The sequence below is a fragment of the Streptopelia decaocto genome (assembly GCF_964273445.1).
Source record: "Streptopelia decaocto genome assembly, chromosome: 13".
NCBI classification, from domain to species: Eukaryota; Metazoa; Chordata; class Aves; order Columbiformes; family Columbidae; genus Streptopelia; species Streptopelia decaocto.
Genome location: NC_138668.1, coordinates 128,070 through 143,590, shown reverse-complemented (window position 1 = coordinate 143,590; position 15,521 = coordinate 128,070). Strand labels below are relative to the sequence as shown.

General features: G+C 42.2%; 1 protein-coding gene across 1 annotated transcript; it reads right to left on the bottom strand.

The window, feature by feature from the left end:
• Nucleotides 1-407: 407 nt before the first annotated feature.
• KDELR2 (KDEL endoplasmic reticulum protein retention receptor 2) lies at nucleotides 408-13,148 on the bottom strand. The gene is made up of 5 exons (XM_082064874.1): nucleotides 12,929-13,148; nucleotides 6,429-6,529; nucleotides 3,508-3,666; nucleotides 2,428-2,680; nucleotides 408-1,624 (listed from the first exon to the last, which is right to left on the bottom strand). The coding sequence occupies exons 1-5, from the start codon at nucleotides 13,017-13,019 to the stop codon at nucleotides 1,590-1,592; spliced, it is 639 nt and encodes a 212-aa protein (XP_081921000.1). The 5' UTR covers nucleotides 13,020-13,148; the 3' UTR covers nucleotides 408-1,589.
• Nucleotides 13,149-15,521: the final 2,373 nt, after the last annotated feature.

The following is a 15,521-nucleotide window of genomic DNA, read 5'->3' as shown; positions in this document are numbered from 1 at the left end:
AAGCAATGGAATGCTCAGTGTAATAATATCCAAGGTATCAGAGACTGCAGCATCCTGGCATACACATTCTGCAAATAAAAAACACTATTCACATTTGGGGGTTGGAATTATAACCATCACTACCAAGAAGGATAATGATGCTAAACTAAGAGAAAATAAACAATTTTTTGAAGACAAAACCACATACAAGCATGAAACCCTCATTTGCACTAGGCTGAGATTGTGCTCTGGCAAAACAAGAACTAAGTCACTGTTGCTTCGTTCAATGATAATGCCCCTCAGAGCCTTAAAAGTTCATATTTCAACTGAGCAAACAATGACATGAAGCAACTCATCCTTACTACAACTTTCATCCAGTCTCAGGCTAACAGAAAACTTGAGTTCAGGAATAAATAAATAAAAACCCATTTTCACCATTTCATAAAGTGTTTATTAAGGATGGTAACACAGGATAAATCATGCAACAGCTCAGTAAAAAAAGGGAATCATTTAAAGGATAAAGAATGGTAACTGGTGCTGCTGATTTTGAAAAATTTATAAAAAAAATATTAATTGTCCAAAAGTGACATCAAAAACCACTTGAAGCTGAACATGGAAGTTGCTTATAAAGCATTCATTAAAACAAAAATGTAGATAGTTTAAAATGATCGCCTACAGATTACTGTAATCAACTTACGTGTCTCCCATTTCTGCAGCCACAATGCTGCAACAGGGCTGTACACCCAAGATATTGAACCTTCTTTTCCTGAACAACCAAACCTGAACTTACAAACGTTTGTCACTAAGCAACACACCTGCATCTCTTACCCTTCACAACCTGTGCTGCCAAGTGCTTTCATCACTGGGATCGCCTTCCCAAACATCATGGCAAAGCAGGAGAGGGCCCATCCTTGCGGCCTCGAGAGATTTCCTGCTGTCTTCTTGCCATCAGCCTGTTTTAGAAAGGGAACAACTACAAAATGTGACTGTTCCCCTTCTGGAACCAACGTATGTTTTAAATAAGGAACTCCATGTCAGCAGATGGCACAAGGACTGGGCACCAGCACATCACATCAAACAGTGGTGGTTTCAGATTTAGAGTTGACATATATTCACCTTTTGGAAAAAAATAAATATAGTGGAATGAAAATTGAATCAAAGGGAAAGAACAGATGACTACCATCCATCAAGGATGCACATATCTGTGCACTGAAAAAAAAAAAAAAAAAGAAAAAAAATCAGTCATTTCAATGAAATTCTTGAAAATTAAAAAAAAAGTTTGCACTTGTTCCTCATAACAATCTCACAAAAATCTCACTTTTGGAACTATTCCAATTGAAACCATACACTGAATTTTTTAATACAGTATAAGTTTCTTTATGTAAAAAATCTTTATACATAGTAATAAAAAAGATAAAGGCAAGATGCATCAAACAGAAATCTGCTGGTTGTTTTTCCTCCGTTCTTACAGAGCCGCTGATGACTACCTGCACTATAAAGAGCTGTGTTTCTGACTTTCTGTCTCAAGCATCTTCACCTTTGCTTGTGATAAGGATTGTTCTGTCCAAGCATCCAAAAGGACAGATGCTGGTGATGGTTTTTTTTGGCACTTATGCTGGCAAACTGAGCTTCTTTCCCTTGAGTACTGTAAGGAAAAGTAGGAAAGAAGATGGTGAGCAAAACAAAGATGTGATCTCAGAGCAGCACATACTGTTAAGGCTTCAAAGGGACCAAAACCTGTCACAAAGAGTCACTCTGTTACAAAATGGGTGAACTGCAGTCAGTCTTCACAAGCCTGCCTCTCTCTCTTCAATACATACTGGTAAAATGATGATAAATTAACAACTGTTCTAACCTTGCCCTCTTGTGGCACTTTGAAATTCTCACTTTTCATCCCCAGGGCACACCAGCCTGTGGCTGTGCTTTCTTAGAGAGTTATGAATAAAATAACACAGCCCCATACAGCTTCCTAGTTACATGATGGAAGCTGGAATGTGTCTAAAGGCAGAATTACTAATGCACCCAGTAGAAATGACTGCTTCTACACTTAGCATAAACACCCAAAATCCTTTGGACCTTTAAGGTGTTTAAAACACCAAGGAAGGTGTCTGTAAAAGCGTGAAATCCGCACAAAGCAGCGTCATGTTGTCAGAAGCATGAGGCTCAGGCTTATTGATGGAAGACAATAGCAACATGTATGTAGCCGTACTACTTTTAAATTTGTCAAGTCATTTGACCATTTATGTATTTATATTCTATCCACACCCAAAGCAATCCTCAGAAATGCCCCACACTAGCAAAAGTGTACTTAATAAATCTACCAAGGAGATTTCAGCGATAATTTGCACATCGAATTAACAAGCTAATAGTGTTGAGACAGCAGATCCCTATGAACATGCTAATTGCTACATTCCACAAACTGAAGCTGGAAGTTAATGCACTACTTACCTTTTGTAACATACAAATAGAAGAAGTCACAGTAAAGAACGGTCTGGACCACGCCAGCAACAACAGCTATGAGGTCAAAAAATCCCTCAAAATAGTAGCGCCAAATCCAGTTGACTAAGTACAAGGCACGGTACAGACCCAAGAAGAAAAGGTAGTGAGTAGTGATGGTCTCTGCTTCCCCAGTTTTGCTGATCATAAAAAGCTGAGGGAGAATAGCAACTGATTCGAGATAGATGGAGAAGGTCCACAGTATCTGAAAGGAAAAAAAAAAAAAAAACAACACAGGTATATTCAACTGTCTTACTGATAACAAAAAGCCAGAAGATATTTGACTTGGCTTGACTTTTCGCTAACAATGTTATGAATAAGTACAGTATTTTGGCAAACTATCCTTGGTACAGGAAAAACTATGTGAAAGCTTCATAATCAACCACGAGATGATACAAGGTAACAACTCTTTTGACAAACACCAGACTCTCCAAACCAGCTGCCTAGTGAGCGGGCAGGTACAGGTTTACTCGTGAGGAAACTCGTGCATCCATCAGTTCAGGATTCACAGTACCATGAAATACAGGTTACAGAGCTGGTGCTGTTTGAACTCTCTATAATTACATTTTAAATACAATTTTTTCTGATAGGCAAACACATAGCTGCATTTCAAATACAATGTAATTAATCCTAATACTCTAAACCATTTGTGATTCTAGAAAATTTGAGAAGTATCTTAATTCCTCACCAGGTGGCACCAACTATTCACAAACAGCATTCTGGACATTTCTTTAGTAAACATAACAAAAGGAAGGAAAATTTTGAATTAATATAACCATCAGAGTGTACTGCAAAGGGACAGTCTTTTGCTTAATAAAATAATCAATATCGACAATAATGCCAGTCTCCTGAAGTGCCTTAAATTTTCAACAAAATCTACACCACAAAGATGCAATTAAGGAAACAGGATTAGGCCGAACCTGCCAAACACAGGCATCTTCCAAACATTCCTCAGGCAGCCTAAAAGCACTCATCTTCATGTTCTAAATGTTCTAGAGAAAAAGCATAACCTCCTGCCCAGAATAAACTCACCTCCAGAGGAGAGAAGTCATGATTGACAAGAAACGAGAGTCCGCCAACAGGAACTATCAGAAACTCCACTCTGAACGTATCATGGTTTCCATCATAGGTAGCCTTAAATTTCATGTAGATCAGATACACAGTTGCATACGAGCAAGCAATGTAGATGAGCTAAAGAGCAAGAAAAGACAAAAAAAACAAACAAACCACAACCCAAAGAGGTTGTAAGATTAGATCAAACACAACAAAGATAAGCCAGGGCACTAAGAGGAATAAGTGCTGTCTTTTTTGGTTGTGCGTATTACTTGTTTATGTGCTTTTGCAGTTCCAGGCTATGTGGTAGTATTTAACTTTTCTCAGCAGAGTAATAATTCAAAGCTCTGGGCTCCAGGCCCTACTGGTTTTGTTGCTTTGAAAGCAGCACCTTGCCTCAGGTTGAAGGGACTGTCCAAATTGTCTTTAAAGACACCTTCCTGAGTAGACAGAACTAAGGAGCTGACTGGAGCAGGAGCAGCCCTTCTGCTACTGCAGGAGAAGCACCGGCCCCAAACATTTCAGTTAAAAATGCACACTGCATACATGCAATAACCATGGAAGGGGTCTTTTTACACTCAAAAAGCCTGCTAGTTGTGTGGCTCACTTAACATATCACAAATTAGCAGATTTATTTAGAGCTTTAAACATCTCTAAAAGCTGAAGAGTGGCAAGTGGGCATTGCTCTCCACCAACCAACAGGCCATAAAACCTGCAAAACTAACAGGCTGCTAGAAGCACTGAACCAGAATTCGGTTTCTATTTCAGCTAACATCTAATGTTACCATTTTTAGTTGTTATGGTACAGCAGACTTCATAGTTTTTTCCGTGGAATAGGCAAATAGCCTTATTTTACAGATGAGAAAAAAAAATCAGAGAGAATACAACTTTCTAAAGGTCAATCTGCCACCATCAGGACAGAGTGCAGTAGACTAGACAAGCAGTTTAGCTTCTGCCTCAGATTCATCACAAAGATTAAATATTCCAAACCATTTATCACGTTAAATATAGGTTCTTTACAACTGAAAAGTAACAGATTTTAAAACCCACTGTTTGCAGATGCTACTAACACAAGTGCTGCTCACAGATATAAAAATGCTACAAATATCACATTAAGGCCTCAGAATCCAAAGACTGCTACACTAGCATGCGGTTGATGGACATAAATGACCACAGGATGGGACATCACATACAGGGAATCCCCACTGCAGATGTAAACTGATAGTAATTTATGTGGTCACAGAAGACACTTGAAGTGTGAATGTACCCCAACCCATATTAAAGATTTCTTCATGAGAATTATACTGCATTTTGGGACACTCCAAAAGTTTTCATTTTTAAAGCTACTCAAATAAAAAAAAGAATGACAGAAAAATTACTGCAGAGTGCACCAAAGAAATGCATCCAACACGCAGATACAGATACTACAAAAAAGAAACCCTAAGATGCAGAATGCAAAAATCACAAAAAATGTAGTCTGCAGGTCATAAGGAAATGCAGATAGACCCAGTTCACGTATTCATATATTCCCAGAACACAGAAGAAACTAATTTTCCTAAATATCTGATGGTCACTGCCAAATAAAGCAAGTTGGCACCTGCAGTTTAATTTTCTCTAAAAATACTTAAGAAAACTCTAACTCTATAGAAATTAATTCCTTTTTTTGCTGCCAAGTACAGTATTTTCCTCAGATCAGAAAGTTCATCTAGTTATGCTCTGCGTAAATATACACAGAACAAGAAGTTGTGCTAGGACAGTCAAGCAGCTTCATCTTGGCACTACAATAAAGGCCTGACAAGCCAATTACATCCAACAGTCTCTCAAAGCAGCAACCTCTGAAACTGTAACAGGGGCTTCCATTTTGCAAGTTAATTTGAACAGAGGAGCACTCTTTCATTACTGGAAAAGACTCAGCTTAGTATGAAGTTGAGTATCACAAGTGTAATTTCTCATATTAATTCCTTTTCTGGGTAGGAGGGCTGCAGAACAAAGATATGGTCATGACCTTGAATCACAACCAATAAATAAACCGAAAAAAAACCTAGCTGTTGCTTTAACGTACCCAACAGTAGCTTTCAATATTCTCAGAAATTAAACAAGAAAAGGCTTGTATTTCAATAATATTTTACCTGATCCACAGTTCTTCACCTAGACTGTTAATATTAAAACTTAAGCACACGTTTTAGAAGACAACAGTGTGACTGGGTTTAAAATCCAAAATTCTATTTCACAGCATCGTTTCCCTAGTTCTCTGGTATGTTTTACATTATTGACTATCTAGTCTTTCCTCTTGGTAACGTTATAATATCCTCTGAACTGAAGTTGAAAAGCATGGAGAAAATCCAAGAATAAAAGAACTAGATTAAAAAGGTGTCTGCTCTGGTGCTACAAATCCACTAATTTGTACAAGTACCACAAACACACTGCACTCTCCCAGTTGACTGCTTTATTTTCTTGTACTCAGCACAGTGAACTGCAAGAATATATAAGAAATAAGTAAAACATTTTAGCTCACTAACATTCAGTGGGCAAGCAAACAGGCTATAATACAATGGAGGCTACATTTTTGAACGTGTACTCCTGTCAACTTTTGATCAGCCTCTGACCAGACACTAGCTACAATTCTGGCAATGCATTTTGAATACTAATTTACCTTGTAGTGGACAAAGGCTTTTATTCTAAATGTCACAGTGCCCACACAAACAGTTTTTAAAAATTGTATGTAGAGTGCAGAAAAATGTAGAGTTTTGAGTCTATTTTCCACATTCTTTATCCAAAGCTTGCCTAGAACTTGTTCTGTAATAACTGTGCAGTGGGCCATTCAAAGAGGCTTTTATTAATGAAATTATGCATTCCACATGCAACATTACTAGCTTTTCTAACTCTTCAGTATACTCTACCTTCATAGATGTGTTATACAATGAAATGAATGAAGTGAAGAGGTCCAGATAACGGGTAGTGAAGACCAGTGCAAACAGAAGCTGGCTTTTCCCAGAAATACCTAAAGTGACAAAGGAAATAATTAATTATTCAAGAAGCGATAATGTGCTTTAAAATACCTGATGCCAAGGATAAGAAAGGATATATCCTTTACTTCTAAGCCATTTGATTACAAAAACAGGACAAAATCCAGGCTTCCAGGACTAAGCTTTACAAACAGAACTGTGAATTCATGTATCTCAGTAGTGTGGATGTAAGTTACCTACACACCATTGTACTGGAAAATGTGCAAGCCCTACACAAGATTTAGAGGTTACTCACAGCAGATAGCTCACAGGTGACATTTTGTAGATTACACTATTCTGCATTATCACTGGGCACTATGCAGCAAGGCTGCAGTAGTTTTCAATTCTCAGAGTGCTGTCACATGCCTCAGTATATTCTTTAGATGCTGAATCACTAGAAAGGTACAAAGGCAATAGATGCTACAGATTCAGTGATAATCACAAACTATGCTAGCAACAATAATGGGATTTTAAAGGAATAAACTGATTTTAAAACATAAGGCAATTCGATTCAGAAACTTTAATGACCACATGGTGGAGAAAAACACTATCAGTCAAAACCAGATATTACTAGGTATTTTAACAAAATTAAAGAAAAGAGAAGGGAGCTAAAATGACAGACATTGACACTGCATTTTCAAAGTAACTTGATTTTAGACCAAAGGCCCAACATTTGTTTGTACTTAACTTCAGCCACTAGAGCAGAGTTAGAAGCATAAAAGCTTTGCACAATCAGCCACTAAAAGCTTCTGAAAACGGAGGCAAAGCATCGCTCCATAATACTGATGTAGTGGTGTGTCACAGCAGGGGTACAAAACAACCTAGTCTGCGCCTCTATCTTGTTATTCCAATTATTCTTGTTTTCAGTCATCCAGGGTGAAAATACTTGAATCTGTTCAGCTAAGCATGCAAATATTGTTCAAAAAACAAGAGGGAAAAATATTCTTGGAGAGGTTTATGATGCATGGCTGAAAATCCTTGTCCCTTTACACAGAAGTATTTCTGAGAAAGGTTTTTTTTAACAGTGTCATAAAGTAATTAGAAGAAAGGCTATCTGCTACGGTTATTGAACTTGTTTTTCACCTCAGCTTAAGAAATACTGAATAAATTGCCCCAGATGAAGGGACTTCACATTTATACATAAAGTACAGGAATGGCTGAAACAGTAACAACTACAAAGGGTTTTTGTTTGCAACTTTCACATGTGAAATGTCTACAAGGTGAGCCTAATGTACTACTAGGAGAACCTGACTGCCCATGAGCAACTGCAGTACAGAGAAGCAATGCCCCCAAACCCACAGGCTGTATAGTTCTTGAACTAGAACTAGGTAGCAAAGGCAGCTGAAGCAGCACTCCAGTTGCACCCCAGCTGTGCGCGCTGACATTACAGCAACGCTGGCCTAAGGGCAAAACCTACAGGACAAAGAAATCCACCAGATTACAGTACAGCATCTAGTTATGTTAAATTATTTAGCATGCTATTTTATTTTAGTAAATTACTGTGAACAGCAAAAAAAAAGCATATAAGATACATTATTTATTGATAACAGCTATAAAGTTGGATCTGGATGTATTGTCACATAAATACATGTAACATACTTGACAAATTCCTCTAAGCCATCGCCAGCCTCACCTCCCCTCCAACCCAAAAGCTGTAATTCTTATTAAGACTTTCAGTATTTACACTGAATTTTGAACCTTTAGAATAGTAAAATGTTCCTGAAACATATCCTAAAGCCAAGTTTAAACTCATTTTCAAGTTAAGTAGGCTAGACTAGGCAAGGTTCAAAGTTTAAATCAAATACCTAAGGAGAGACAGGCTAACTGGGAGAAAGTAAGATCCACACCACTAGTAAAAACAGCAGGAGGAAACGGGTAAACATTCTGCTGTATGAATTTTATGCACTCTAGAAGTTTAGGAAATATATCAATATACCTGCCACAGCACTGACCCTGCCTCACAGTTGGTCACTGCAATACACCGAGACTACACTGCTGTTCTTTCTTGTCGCCCCTCTCCCTTCTACTTCCACAAACATGACTTCCTTCTTCAGCCAAATAAACATATTTTTATTTCAAAGGTCAAAGAGTCAAGCCTCTCCATTCTGTTCCACCCTCACACGTGGAACTCCCTTCAATTTCTGCACTCTAGCTTGGCTAAAAGCAATAGCATGAAACTTGGATTCAAAAGCTCAGCTGGTTTGCACTCATCAACTGGCCCTCAGTCAGCCTGGCTGCGCAGTGTGTACACAACTTGCTAACGATGAACTGCATATCACAACCATAAAATCTACAAATGAAAGTTTATCTAAGGAAAGCCACAGACTTTTTGATGTATTTAATTAAAAAGTAACTTTGTTCAGTATGAAGTCCACATAAGCCACAGAACCACAGCTTCTTTGGTTCTGCTAACAAAATACTATCATTAAGAACCCCGTACTTTCAATTTAGAAAAACCCAACCTACCTCTAAACAGAAATTGGTCAACTGAGAAAGGCAAAATGTTCCTTCAAAGACAGAGAAATTCCAAACCTACCTAAAGCAGCATTTTTTGAGAAAATACAGACAAATTGGCAACAGCAAAGTCCTATCTAAAGTCTTCAACCTAGCACGATCCAATGAACATCATTGCAGATACATAAACAAAATTATGAGACAGCCACATTACCTAGCATAAGTATTACATATTTACTATCTACAAGACTTTTTAGAGTACTCAGCACATAATCTGACAGCAACTGCAGGTCACCTTTAACACTTGACAAATGACACGGAGAAAGGCAAATCAATTTTCAGGCAGCAATTCGCAGCGCAATCTAATTTGACTTGGAACGGATTAGAAAATACAGTCTGAACATGACAACATTTGAAAGCACAGACTCTTCAAAAGTCTCATGAATTTCCTAATTATGACAGGAAGTCAATAACGGAGTTACCTGCTACATTCTCCACAGCTCCTAGTAATTATTTTTGAGCTGTTATTTGGAGTAGCAAACATTTTTCCAAATTCTAAATCTAAACACTCAAACAAGCAGTCATGCAAAAAACTGTTTCCCTGCCAGCTCTGAAATCATGACTTGATTTGCTTTTCCCTTGTTCTCTTTTTAACACATTGACTAAATTAGGAAAAAAAAAAAAATTAAGTTTGTCAAACATGGAAAACACAGACTGCTTGGCAATGTAGCTTATCCTAGCCTCACTTATTTTCCTCAGAGGAATCATTTCTTAGGAAAGAAAATGGGGACGGATGTGTCTTCAGAAAACAGCAGGTTGCGGCAGAGGTACGCAGGCTGTCTCCCTCTCGTCTCCAGCTGCTTTTACAGGCCTCTGCGCTCCTCTTGGAACAAAGGCCTCAGACACACACAGATGCAGCCAGAGGAGAGGAGTCAGCACCATGCGGTTTGCCAGCTCTTCATGGATCGCAGCCTACAGTTTAGCAATCAGTTAGAAGCCTTTATTTATTCTCTAGGCTTCTACTGCTTCAAAAGTGCACGGTTAAAGCAGCAGCCGGTTTGCCCACGTTTCCTTAGTCACCAATAACCATGAAGTACAAGTTTATTTAATTATAAACTGCTCTAAGAAGCATGCAATGTAAAGGAATCACATAAATCCCTCTAACAGACATTTAACAACTGTTCAACAATAGCTGGTAACTAGGGTTTATCGAAACATATTTTATGCAAATATACAAAGTCTTTATTAGTAGGAACCACTACAAGGATGGAGCCCCAAAAATAAAATCCCATGCTCCTTGGAGGTGCTCTCCTCATTCTAGACAAACTTGGTGGGCCTCAGACACTAATCTCATAGAAGGAACATGAATCTGGATTTACTTGTAAAGACTTGGGGAGAACTGGAAGACACTAAAAATCCCAGACAAATGCAACCCCATTTCATTCTGATGCTCAGGAAAATGAATGAAGCAGATGTTTTCTACTGAAAAAGCCCATGTATGTTTGTGTTCAGGGATGCTAACTAATTTGGTAAAGGGAAGAGCTGAGGGCCTTACGTAGTACAGGCACATCTACTCTTCTCTGTTGGAGAAAGTGGTATCAAAGAGAATGATTGGTATGAGTCTACTTTCTTATGAATAAACCCCCAGTAACAGATCCTCAATCACAACTGACTTAAGGAAAACAATACCAGTTCACTTTTTAAGCAGAAAGATGAGACTACATTATCTTGTACTATAAGTGTGCAAATAACCTCACGTCCAAAGGTCACTTAAGAATCTCTTGGCTAAAACCCATTTGAATTTTAGCCTTGCACTAGAATTTATTGTTTTTCTTCTTCAGACAGCAAGAAATGTTTAGTTGTCAGATCATCAACTCTGTTGTTTGTAATGTTGACTGCATTTCTCGGGCAATGCAGAGGACAGAATTCTACAGAAGAGCTGAAGCAAGCCAGGCCTCTCCCGCCAGATCCAGACAGATCTCCTGATCTACTAGAGCCTCAGCCAGGAAAGTTCAGTAGGAAGGAGCTCTTGCACTCCATGCCCTCAGAAACAATAGCTCTGCGCTGCCGCCACATTTGGACTGTGAAGTCATTTGCTCCAACTCTTTTGTGAAGTTAAGAACAGTTTTTACTTTGTGTGTGTTTAAAACCAAAGCTATTCATTTACTACGATTTTTTTCTTTTGCACTACCAAGTGATTAGCAAAAAGTCACTTGACATGAAAACACACAGAACCCGTACTTCCTCTCACCTGTAGCGTAAATCTCTTTCACTTCCCCATTCTTAGCTCCTTCAGGTTGCAGCTTAAACTAATTCATGCTCTCAACTGAAGACTTTACAGACACATCTGTTCAACAGTGTTTGCTCGGTATCTGAATGATATTTCACGTCAACACATTGCAAACTGTTTTCAAAAATAATCACTCTTATTAAGTAAGGAGAAGCTCACTGGAGAGAAAGCCAAGTCAAGCTCACAGTCAAACCCCAGTCCACAGCAAACCCGGTATTTCCAGAGTCGGTGGCGCAATCCATGTAATACACACCAAAATGCCCATTTTGAATCGTAACAAATCCCAGTTTTCTGAAAGAAACCAGCTACGCTACAGAATTGCTTGCAATTCCCTCCAACCACCACACCATACACTAGAAGTGAAAAAGCAAACCCCATCACCCGGAATTAAGGGCAAGCACGTACCAAACCCGGGAGGAAGAGCGAGCGCTCCCCCCGGGCCGGCGGAGCAGCGGGGGTTCCCGCTCCCCCCGGCGGGGCCCGCAGCGCGGCCGCCCCCCCGCCACACCTCGGCCGCTGCCACGTCAGAGCAGCCGCGGCCGCACCGCCGGGCGCTGCGCTCCAGCCTGGAACGTCTCCTGCAGCTTCCCACCGCAGCTGGGCACGCCAACACGAAAACACCCCAGAAGCCTTAAAAACGATACGAATTCACAGTTCAATTCTTACCGCAGGGAGGGGGGGAAACAAAGGGGGAAAAGAGGGCGCGTCAGCCTGCCGCGAATGCAAACCGGTGAGCAGAGAGAAAGGCAGAGAGCGAGGGAAACTTCAGGATCTGCAAACTGCAAGTCAGCTACTCCCAGCGCTGCACCAACACCCGCTTTCGCGCACCCGAGCGGCGCTTAAAGCTGCCAAGTAACCGCGCAGACGGCAGGCTGTGCCCTGTCAGGAAAGGTGAGAAAATAAAATCCGTCTCCTTTCCCGGCCGGGCGCGGGGAGGGGGGTCGGCTGCCCGCCCCGCGGGGGCCGCATTCCTCCCTCCCTCCCCTCCTCCCAATCTGCCTTCCCATTCATTCACCCGCCGCCGGGCAGTTACATAAGGAAGGAGCGACCCTCCGGGGACAGCCCAAGTAGTGCTGGGGGATTAAAGTACGAATAACGGCAACCGCTAAACCTTTAACGGAATCGCAGCTCCCACCAGTGCATCCCCACCCCGGCGAGGACGGGGGATGCGGCTCCCCCTGGCTCCCCCCCGTCTGCCACCCGCTTCCCTGCACCCTGGTTTTGGAAGGGGCCGAGTCAGCAAGGAGGGAGCTCAAGACGGGGGTTGAGACCCCCCGCCCCCACGCTGAACGAAGCGATCGTCCCTTCTCACCCGCCCGGAGCGAGTTCTACCCGCCCGTCCTGGGGCCTTCCCGGGGCGCCTGAAGGGGGGATAATCCCCCTGCCGCGCTTCTCCCCGCGTTTCCACGGCCGCCTCCCGGGCAAGTGGGGCACGGTGGACCCCCCCGCCCACCCCCCACCGTCTCGGCTGGGCTCTCCTCAGGCAGCGGTCCCGAAAGGGCGGCGGAAGCGATCGCACCCCCCCCACCGCGGTGAGAAGGTGACGATCGCGCCCAACCTCCACCGAGGCTGCCCTCAGGCAGCGCGGCCGGAGCTGCCCGGCCGGTCCCGCCGCCCTCCCCTCGCCCGCCCCGCGGCCTTCCGCACGCACCCGCGCAGGAGCGGCTCTTCCAGATCTTGAGCAGCAGGATGATGATGGCCGCCAGGTGGGACAAGTCCCCGGTGAGGCGGAAGATGTTCATGGCGGCGGCAGAGGCGGCAGCGCAGCCCGGAGCCGGGGAGCGAAGATGGCGTAAGCTCAGCGGGCACCGAGCGACGTGGCCCGGGGACGTGGCCAGACAGCCGCCGCGCCCGGTGCACCCTGGGAAACGGGAGGGAGCGGCCCCGCCCCTCCGCCCCGCGCCGCCTCGCGGCGGGGTGGCGGAGCCGTTCGCCCTGGGGCGGGTCCGGCCGCCCGGGCGGGGGCCGCACACACGGGGCTCCCGTTGTCCTGCGCTCCCCGAGGGGAGCGGCCCCGGCCGCCTGGTTTCCCGCCAGGCGGGGAGCTGTGAAGCGCTCGCTCCAGCTCCAGCGCAGCGCGAACGCTGAGGGCGGAGTAGGCCACGGTGCCTTTTTTTTCCTTAAACTCTTCATAAGGCCTTTTGGAGGAATGAATCCGAGGTTCTTTGTTAACTGGCGGTGAGCAGAGGGCAGAGCTGCGCGGCGGGAGCGGCTCCAGGCCGAGGCTGCCAGTGGAACCCGCAGTGAATGGGAGAGAAGCCGCCGTTGTATTTCAGCCGTCTGGGTAGTTGAGCAGTTGTTTCTAACAGCTATTGTCATGTTTTGTGAAAAGGAGCAATTGACTTGACTGATGTTTAGTAGCCCAAGAGAGTATGCAAATCCTCCCAGAAAAAAAAAAAAAAAAAATAGTAATTATTCCTTGCAACAAGAAGGCTGCGTGAGTTCACGTGCTGCCCCTGCAGCCCGAGTCCCCGCGCAGGCCGGCACGGCGGCCGGAGTCCCGCGGTGTGCACACCCAGGGGGACATCGCCTCTCAAACAGCGCTCCGATAAACAATGTTCCCTGTAAAAACCCATCCGAGCAGTAACAAAGCTGGGAATGGCCTCACAGGAATGGGCTTTCAATGACTGTGGAAAACAGGTGACAACTTATCCCATCTGAACACGGGTACTTTCCTTTCTATAGCATCGCAGAAAAGGTAGGATTTCTTTAAAATATCTTGGTTTACATTATTACAGTCCCCGTTTGAGGAAATAGTGTACAGCCGGTTGTATATTGTTGAAAAATTTATGAAAAAGATCCTAACTACAATCTTCCATTTTCTTATTTAAAATATAGCATAAACATTGAAATCTTTAAATAGCTTATATATTCCCTGAAAAATAAGAATTAGTACCTCCCGTGGAGTTTATCTTTTTTAAACGTATCCACAGCATGACAGAAAAAAGTTTACTTATTTTCAGGGATTAGAAATCAAAGTCTGTCCTCTTAAATCGTGTTTGCAAGTATAGCAATACAACTCCTTGACAAGCCCTATAGTATCTTTTATTTTACTCTTACAATGCCCTAAGAGGTTGTATGTGTTACATGTGAAAAGTTTAATAGATTTGAACTCTAATAGACTAATTGTTTTAAACATATTGAATAATTTTCAGCCTCAAATAATGTTTGATTTAATTACGAGTAAGTTGCCTACTTGAGGACACGTTAGGAACCCAAATCCAGCACCTGGAAAATTTGTGCTTAAAACAACAGCATTTGGGAGAGCTCCCCAGGTCCATGGTACAGACGGCAATAGTGGGGGGAAAAGTGCCACTAAGGATGACCTAAGTGGTTACAGTGCTGTGGCACTTCCATCACTATGTATAAATGTAATAAAGAGGTCTGAAAGTACAGTTTGTCTTAAAGCACTGTCTGAACTAGCCAGATGAGCTGTTTGACAGAGGTTTGATTGAAATATGTACATTTAATGCGTTAGATGTAAACACTTCTAAAAGAATTAATATGGAAATAAAAGTACCTAATAAAAACACTGACAAGTACATGACCAGAATCTATTTTAACAGATACATTAAAGGCAGAGAGCCGACATCCCTTCTCTTTCAACCCCTTTCTCAGTTCATGTAGGATATATTCAGAACATGTTTGTGATCTAAGTTGTTTTCTGACATCTGATAAAATATTGAAACACGTCCAGGCTGCAGTTAAAGGTGACCCAGGGCCACTTTAGCTTGTGCATCAAGCCAACACATGATTTTAACTACAGCAATTACTATTATTTGATAAATCAATACATTTCTTTTCTATACAACAGTTAAATATTACTGGGGAAAAGAGTACCAGAAAATACTATCCTGCTGTATTTGTGAGAGATCAGTATTTTTCACTGTTTTCATTTTTCTTCTCTAGGAATTTACTTCTGTGCTCTCTTTTCCTTGTCCACCCACCCACCCACCATACTTATCAAAAACATTTTCACTGAGATAAAGAGACCACAATGCTTGAAGTTGTGTACCAGCCTAGAATATCAGCCTGTTTTTAAGGGGAAAAAAATAAAAGAGGAAGAGATTATTTGAAATTTGATTTCTACTTCTCTTGAAGACAGGTGATCGCAAGGGAACAAGGTATCGCAGTTTAACGAGTTCCCGTTCCTCAACTGAAATGCCGTAACTGGCTGTGCACTCACTCGGAAGCAGCGTGCGGTGTCCATAACCACAACGCAGCAAGAGCCAGAATACCAGCAA